Source organism: Pholcus phalangioides, unplaced genomic scaffold, assembly GCF_987345545.1.
Source record: "Pholcus phalangioides strain wild (caught in Gottingen) unplaced genomic scaffold, Ppha-v1.0 ptg000008l_1, whole genome shotgun sequence".
NCBI classification, from domain to species: Eukaryota; Metazoa; Arthropoda; class Arachnida; order Araneae; family Pholcidae; genus Pholcus; species Pholcus phalangioides.
In genome coordinates, this window is record NW_028301601.1 from 24,061,361 (window position 1) to 24,069,857 (window position 8,497).

General features: G+C 45.5%; 1 protein-coding gene across 1 annotated transcript; it reads left to right on the forward strand.

Annotated features, from left to right (window-relative positions):
• Window positions 1–5,077: 5,077 nt before the first annotated feature.
• On the forward strand, window positions 5,078–5,608 carry LOC149084057 (uncharacterized). Its single transcript, XM_089235256.1, has one exon. It carries the CDS (start codon window positions 5,078–5,080, stop codon window positions 5,606–5,608), a length of 531 nt encoding a protein of 176 aa, XP_089091382.1.
• Window positions 5,609–8,497: the final 2,889 nt, after the last annotated feature.

Sequence of the window (8,497 nt, forward strand, 5' to 3'; positions counted from 1 at the left end):
CGTAGTTTTATTAGATATTCGTTACAGAGCAATTACAAACACAGTCACAATCCAACAAGAACACAAAAACATATAGGAACATTCCATGACAAATAAACAATAAAAAAAAGACAAGAATAAAATATGTCTTGTTAATGGCTAGTCTTGCAGTCGAGTTAATAATGATACTTGAATATCTGTCCTATTTTGAGTCTTGCCACAATATGGTAGAATGCATCTGTCCCGTATTTTACGGGACAGTAATGACTAGCAAAAATTGTGTCGGAAGTGAAATGAAGTGATGTATAATAATCGGATTGGGTGAAAAGGCCATGGAGCCGAAGGGATACAAGGTTGTTGACTGTGGGACATGAGAGCAGGTCGAACGCTCTGGTTTAGGCGTCTATGTAAATAAATATGATTATGAGTTATTCTCGTTGGCTCTAGTGTATACTTGAATCGTAATATGTCTAGGAGGCCAAGCGAAGCGTGGTGGCAGCGGTGGGATCCAGAAAGATCCACCGATCCAGTTTTCGAACGTCGTTGAGTAAGTCTTAGCTTGATTACTAACGTTCGAATAACTAAGCCTAAATCGTCGCTTTACATAAGTCTATGGTTAGGGCTAAGAACATGTCGTCGACGTTTCAAGTGCCGTGTCCCGAACCGTTTTCATTTACAACGCCATCCGAATGGCCAAAATGGAAGAAACGCTTCGAAAGATTTCGCGACGCGTCAGGGCTAGCGAAGAAGGGCGAGAAAGACCAGGTCAACACGCTTCTGTACCTGTTGGGTGATCAAGCGGAGGACATTTTCACCTCATTTCACCTGCCAACACCGGACCAGGAGAAGTACGATTTGGTAATAGCGGTATTCGACGGACATTTCTTGCCCAGGAAAAATATCATATCTGAGCGGGCTAAGTTCAACAACCGTGTTCAACACTCCGAAGAACCAGTGGAGGAGTTCATCTCTGCTCTCCGTGTGCTAGCGGAGTCATGCGAGTATCAAGTTCTCCGAGAAGAGATGATTCGCGACCGCATCGTCGTGGGTGTCAGCGACCGAAGATTGTCCGAGAAGCTTCAGCTGGAGCAAGGTCTAACGCTGGAGAAAGCTACGACCATAGCAAGACAATACGAATTGGTCAAGAAGCAGCAGGAGGAGTTACATAACCCTGCGTTAAACCAGCTCAGAGCTGGCCAGGGTCACAGGAATCCACGGGGAAGCCCTGGCTCAGAGTTCAAGAAACAAGAGCAATCACCGAAGGAAAAGCAGGGCCAGACCCGCAGTAGGAATGAATCTTCTTGTTTTTGGTGCGGACGAGCAAAGTTTCATGACAAGAGTTCCTGCCCGGCCAAGGACGCCACGTGCCGTAAGTGCGGTAAGAAAAACCACTTCGCTAGGGTTTGCAGGTCAAGGGTAGCTGCGAACATTTCGTCAGTGCGTAAAGTCGGGGTGTGAAGACGTCGAGGACATTCCTTGGCTACTTAGTATCATCCGCGTCATCGCACAAAGAAACTTGGGAAGAAGACGTCTTAGTCGGAGATGTCGGAGTCAACTTTCTGCTGGATTCAGGAGCAGATGTGACAGTCATCCCAGACAGTCTCTACAAACGGAATAAAAGCAGATTTCCGAAACTCAAGCCTCCAGACCGGAATCTTTCGAGTCCCGGTGCAGCGAACTTGAACGTCAAGGGAATGTTCGAGTGCCAGGTAACTTGCAAGTCAGTCTCTACGTCAGCAAAAGTCTATGTGATCAAGGGACCCGATCGTCCACTATTGTCAAGAGAACATTGCGTCCAACTAAAGTTGATTCAACGACTCAATGAAGTGATGGCTCACAGCCTAACTCAAGTCGACCCGGAAAAAGAATTTCCACGAATTTTCGATGGGCTTGGAGAACTGAAGGGAGAATACGAAATCAAGCTGAAGCCCGGTGCAGTGCCCTTTGCAGTTCACATTCCAAGGCGAGTTCCTATTCCATTAATGGATAAAGTAAAACAGCATCTCGATGCGATGTTGAAGGACGGAATAATCGAATCGGTGACAGAACCGAGTGAATGGTGTGCTCCGCTGGTGTTAGCAGCAAAACCAAATGGAGATATCAGGCTCTGCGTAGATCTGACCAAGTTGAACAGCAGCGTTCAACGTGAGAACTTTCCGTTACCTTCAGTTGATCATCTGTTGGTCCAGATACCACCAGAGGCTAGGATCTTTTCCAAGCTGGACACCACAACAGGGTTTTGGCAGAAGAAACTGGCAGAGAAGTCCCGAAGGTTGACGACTTTCATCACGCCTTTCGGAAGGTTCCGTTTCTTAAGACTTCCGTTCGGAATTTCTTCAGCTCCAGAAGTTTTTCAACGAGACATTGCAGACCTTCTACAGGGTATTCCAGCCTTGACGAACCTGACAGACGACACTTTAGTGTGGGGAGTCACTCAAGAAGAACACGACAGATGTCTCAGAGAAGTTCTTCGACGATTCCATGATGCGAACGTCATCCTCAACAAGGACAAGTGTGTCTTCGGCGTCACTGAAGTGAGGTTCTTAGGTGGTCTCATAGACCACAGAGGAATCCGGCCTGACCCGAAGAAAGTAGAAGCCATAGAAAATCTTCAACCACCAAAAGATCTACGTGAAGCGCAACGTTTCATTGGAATGGTGAAATATTTGGCCAAGTTCATACCGAATTCGAGCGAAATTTTGGCTCCGATACACTTGCTATTAAAAACAACGAATGACTTTGTGTGGAACTCCGAGCAAGCTCGATGCTTCAAGGAAATCAAACGCTTGCTTACGTTGGCACCAGTCCTAGCACGGTTTGATCCTAAGCTACCGGTCATCGTCTCCGCGGATGCATCGTCTTACGGATTGGGAAGTGTGTTGCTTCAAGAACACAAGGACGGTACGGTGCACCCTGTGGCCTACGCGTCAAGAACTATGTCCATTGCAGAAAAAAGATATGCTCAAATCGAAAAAGAAGCGTTAGCACTCACTTGTGCTTGTGAAAAATTTGAAGACTTCATTATGGGACTGGAAGTGCGTCTTGAGACCGATCACAAACCGCTCGTGCCCATATTTCCAACGAAGCAACTGGATGAATTAACGCCTCGTTTACAACGCTTCAGGCTACGGATAATGAGATATTCATTCACAATCTCATACACTCCAGGTAAACAGCTCTTAGCAGCAGAGGCCTTCTCAAGAGCTCCTCCTGAAAGTGACAACTCCGGTGAATTGGAGGAAGAGACTAAGGCCTACGTGAGACTTGTCATCTCTACACTTCCTGCTTCGGAGGCTAGACTATTAGAGATCAAAGATGGACAGAAAAAAGATGTCACGATCTCGAAGATAATTTCTTTCATCGCTGGTACCTGGCCAGATAAGAAGACATTGGGCCAAGCAGAATTACCATACTTCTACGTCAAGGACGAGCTGTTCATCGAGGATGACTTACTGTTCGAACAGTCGCCACGGAACAGTCGCCTCGGAACAGTCGCCTTGTGATACCACCAGTCTTACAACAAGACATTCTAGAACGACTTCACTGTGGTCACTTGGGAGTGAACAAGTGCCGTGCCCTTGCGAGAGAGTGTGTTTGGTGGCCCGGTCTGTCAACGCAAATTGAAGATAGGATCAAGAAGTGTGCTGTGTGTTGTCAGAATAGGAGCTACAGGCCTGATCCACTAATTCCGACGAGCTTCCACCCGTTGGTGCGACAGTTCGGGATGACGACACCACGCCGAGAAGGCCAACTGGAGAGTCGTCAGGAGAACAAACATCCGTCCCCATCAGAGCAACACGATACGGTCGTGTGGTGCGGAAGCCCCGACAAACCAGTCGCGGCCCAGGCTCTGTCCCTCCAGGGATATAAGCCTTTTACCCTTCCGGGTTGGGTCGTGCTGGGGAAAAAAATACACTGTTCCTGCCAGGGCACCGTGCGGAAGCCCCAGCACTATCCGCTCACTGACACTATAAACTAGAGTCATTTTTATGAAAAAAATAAACATAAAAGGGGGGATGTGTCAGAAGTGAAATGAAGTGATGTATAATAATCGGATCGGGTGAAAAGGACATGGAGCCGAAGGGATACAAGGTTGTTGACTGTTGGACATGAGAGCAGGTCGAACGCTCTGGTTTAGGCGTCTATGTAAATAAATATGATTATGAGTTATTCTCGTTGGCTCTAGTGTATACTTGAATCGTAATATGTCTAGGAGGCCAAGCGAAAAATTGCCTCCTCCGACACATCACTCTGGATCCGCACCTGGGGGGGGGGGGCACTGACTACTGTTTTTGCACCGGCCACAACTAGGTCTAAGACCGGCCCTGAAGGCACGTTACGGCCCTGACGAAAATATATATGAAATTTTCTGTAAATATACAAAATCGATATTTGTTATTCTTGTCTGTGTTTTCCGAAATACAGTCTTGCATTTCAATTAGAAAATAATGCAAATGAAGGTCTTGAAGATCACGCCCAAATGGCTTACAAAAATTTGTTGCACTATCATAGCCGTGACAACGTGGGAGTAACACGTCTGGAGGACAACGCCTTCCCAGTAATTTTCCACAAAATAAACATCTGTGGTGTCTCACGCAGACGACCCCCCAAGAGTCGGGTCAACGACCTCGAGTGCGTCACGTGATCCCGGGTACTGGAGACGACCGTCTGGAAAACAGCAGAGCAGAGAGTCACTGCGCACGAAAGCGTGAGGTTCGAAAATTTCTATGCCTGTCTTATTTTTTCATTAACCAAGATAATCATTATGTGTCGTCAAAATAAATGTTTATTCTGAAGCTGTGGCTCTGTGTAGTGACTCCGCAGTGGTGACCAGCGACGTTTAGGAACATTAACCATCAAAAAAAGTCCATCTTCATTGAAGATTTAATCTCATGCATTTTCAGAAATTTTCTTCTTTCCGAGCCTCCATTATGTCTGTGGTTACGACGACTCGATTCTTCCCTCAAACAGGCACCTGAAGAACAGACCCCTCTCGCCCACGCATCATCATCTGCTCTTCTCTTCTGGTGTGTGACCTTCTCCTCCTCTCTCTCGTCTTCTCTTCTTTTTTTTCTCTCTCTCCCGTTGGAGCTGAGCGATGGCGGAAGAAAATGCTCAAGTTTCGAGGATTGGACTTCGATTACCTCCGTTTTGGAAATCCAATGTCCAACTATGGATTCAACAGTGCAACAGTGCTTTTCAACTCAGTGGAATCACTAACGATGACACGAAGTATGCAGCCTTGGTCTCTTCCTTGGACGGAGAATGCTTGTCTTTCGTCTCGGATCTGATATTAAATCCTCCGGCAATCAACCGCTATCAAGCCTTGTCGGATCGCCTCATAAAGGAGTTCACCGCGACGGAACATCAAAAAGTCAAGGAACTTTTGAACGATCTACAGCTGGGTGATCAAAAGCCAAGTCAACTGCTGCGAAAGATGAAAGAACTCTCCGGCAACAAAGTCACTGACGAGTTCTTGCGCACCTTGTGGATGCAACGCTTACCGCAAAATATTCAAGCAGTGTTATCGGTTTCCAGTGAGCCATTAGATCAACTTGCTGTCCTAGCCGACAAAGTGGCTGAAGTCACTACCCAAAATTACGTGTGTCGAATCCAGCCATCGTCGTGATTGACAGAGTTACGGGTGACCATTTCCTTGTTGACTCTGGCAGTGAAGTTTCTGTTATCCCACCTAAAAAAAATTCGTCAGCACTACATCCAAGTTTCCATTTGTTCGCCGCTAACAACAGTAAGATTCTTGCTTATGGTTCCACGGTGAAGAAACTTGATTTAGGTCTCCGGAAACCTTTTTCCTGGACATTTCTCGTAGCTGACGTCACTTCACCAATACTTGGAGCTGATTTTCTCAGCAACTTCAACCTAATCGTTGATGTGCGAAACCGACGACTCATCGATTCGCAAGCATCATTACGGGTACTCGGATCGATCAAGCCCACAACACAACCTTCCGTCACTACCATTGGAGATTCTTAATACAGTGCTATATTTCAAGAATTCCCAGATGTCTTCAACCCTTCACAGATCGGTAAAAAAGTGAAACATGTGACGCGACACCATATCATCACTCGAGGACCACCGGTGGCTTCGAAGCCTCGACGTCTCAATCCAAAAATTCAACAACAGGTGAAAACCGAGTTTGAATTCCTTTTGGAACAAGGGATTATCCGGCCCTCCAAAAGCCCTTGGAGCTCTCCGTTACATATCGTGCCCAAGGCAGTTGGTACTGTACGTCCTGTCGGTGATTATCGTCGTCTAAATAGTGTTACGGAATTTGATTCTTACCCGATACCCCATATTCAAGACTTTTCTCAAGAATTGCATGGTAAGTCTATTTTTTCTAGACTAGACATCTTCAAGGCATACCATCAAATTGGCATTGCCGAAGAAGATATACCAAAAACCGCAATCACAACCCCTTGGGGTTTATTCGAGTATACAAGATTGAGCTTCGGTCTCGTAAATGCCGCTCAAACTTTTATGCGGTTCATGCATGAAGTATTACGAGGTTTACCATTCTGCTATGCATATCTTGATGACATTCTATGCTTTTCTGAAAATGCCGAAGAACACAAAATTCATTTAAAACAAATATTCCAACGTCTTCAACAGTATGGCTTAGTTTTAAATGTGTCAAAATGCATATTTGGTGTTTCTGAGCTCGAATTTCTGGGACATGTGATCAAACCATCGGGTATCACACCTCGTCCAGACAAAGTACAAGCTGTACTCGATTTCAAGCAACCGGAAACAATTGAGCAATTGCGTAAATTTTTAGGTCTCATAAATTTTTATCGCCGTTTCCTACCGCATGCAGCTGAGACACAAGTGCCACTGCATGATCTATTGAAAGGTTCCACGAAAAAAAGAAAAGACAAAACAAAAGTTGTGTGGTCTACATCAACTTTGAAAGCATTTGAAGATTGCAAAAAGCTACTAGCTGATGCCGCATTGCTGGCACATCCATCCCCGTCTGCCCAATTAGCTCTACACGTAGATGCTTCCGACTATGCTATAGGCGGTGCACTGCACCAAGTGACGGACAATGGTCTTCAACCGCTAGGTTTTTTCTCACGTAAACTTTCACCCACCGAAACACGATATAGCGCATACGATCGAGAACTTCTTGCCGCATATTCTTCCATAAAATTTTTCAGATATATGCTTCAAGCTCGTGAGTTTATACTTTTCAGTGACCATAAACCACTGTGCTATGCGTTTCGACAAAAAAGTGAAAAATGCTCACCTAGACAGCTAAGGCATTTAGATTATATATCGCAGTTCACAACGAACATTTGCCATATTCCTGGATCGCAAAATATTTCCGCTGATATCTTATCACGCGTAACAGCAATTTCAGTTCCTGGACCTCTTTATTTTACTGCCATCGCTGAGCAACAAGAGGGGGATAAAGAACTAGAGGAACTTCTAAAGAGCAAATCAGCTTTGCAACTGGAGAAAGTATTTCTTCCAGACGCAGCTAAAGCGCTCTACTGCGATTTATCAACAGGTGCTGTTCGACCTTATATTCCAGAAAAATTTCGATATGATGTGTTTTGGAATATGCACAAACTCTCACACCCAGGAATTAGACGCACTATTGATTTGGTCAGAAAGCGATTCATTTGGCCATGTCTAGCTAAAGACTGTGCTAAATGGACAAAAGTGTGCATACCATGCCAAAGATCCAAAGTGCACAAGCACACGAGATCCACGCTACAATCGTTTGAGGAACCTTCCCAACGATTTCAACATATTCATTTGGATATCATTGGCCCACTGCCCATTTCCGATGGATATTCTTATTGCCTATCAATGATAGACCGGTTTTCACGATGGCCAGAAGCGGTACCTATCCGCGACATCACAGCAACCACGGTAGCTGCAGCTTTTCTTTCCACCTGGATTTCTCGATACGGCACACCTTTGACAGTAACAACTGATCAAGGTCGCCAATTCGAATCGCAGCTATTCCGAGAGCTATTCCAAATTCATCGGAGCAAAACGGGTTAGAACGACTGGATACCATCCACAAGCGAACGGTATGTTGGAAGAGTAGCATCGCCCTCTCAAAGCCGCGTTAAAATGCAACCAAACCCATAAATGGACTGAAGTATTACCTACAGTTCTACTCGGTCTTCGGTGCTCTCTGAAACAAGATTTGGGGTGCACACCTGCAGAACTACTGTACGGAGAAACTTTACGATTACCTGGTGAATTTTTCCAAGCACGAGCTAATTCCAACTCAACTGACGCTTCCGAGTTTCTACAAATGCTGAGAACTCACGTCCAAACTTTCCAGCCACGACCAATCAAACGGCATGGAGGACATCCTACATTTGTTCACCATGATTTGAAAACTACTTCTCACGTTTTCGTAAGAACTGATAGGGTGAAACGTCCTCTGGAACAGCCATTTGAAGGACCATACAGAGTGATCAGCCGGACCGACAAAGTGTTCAACGTGGACATAAGAGGAAAATCAGTGTCAGTGTCAGTC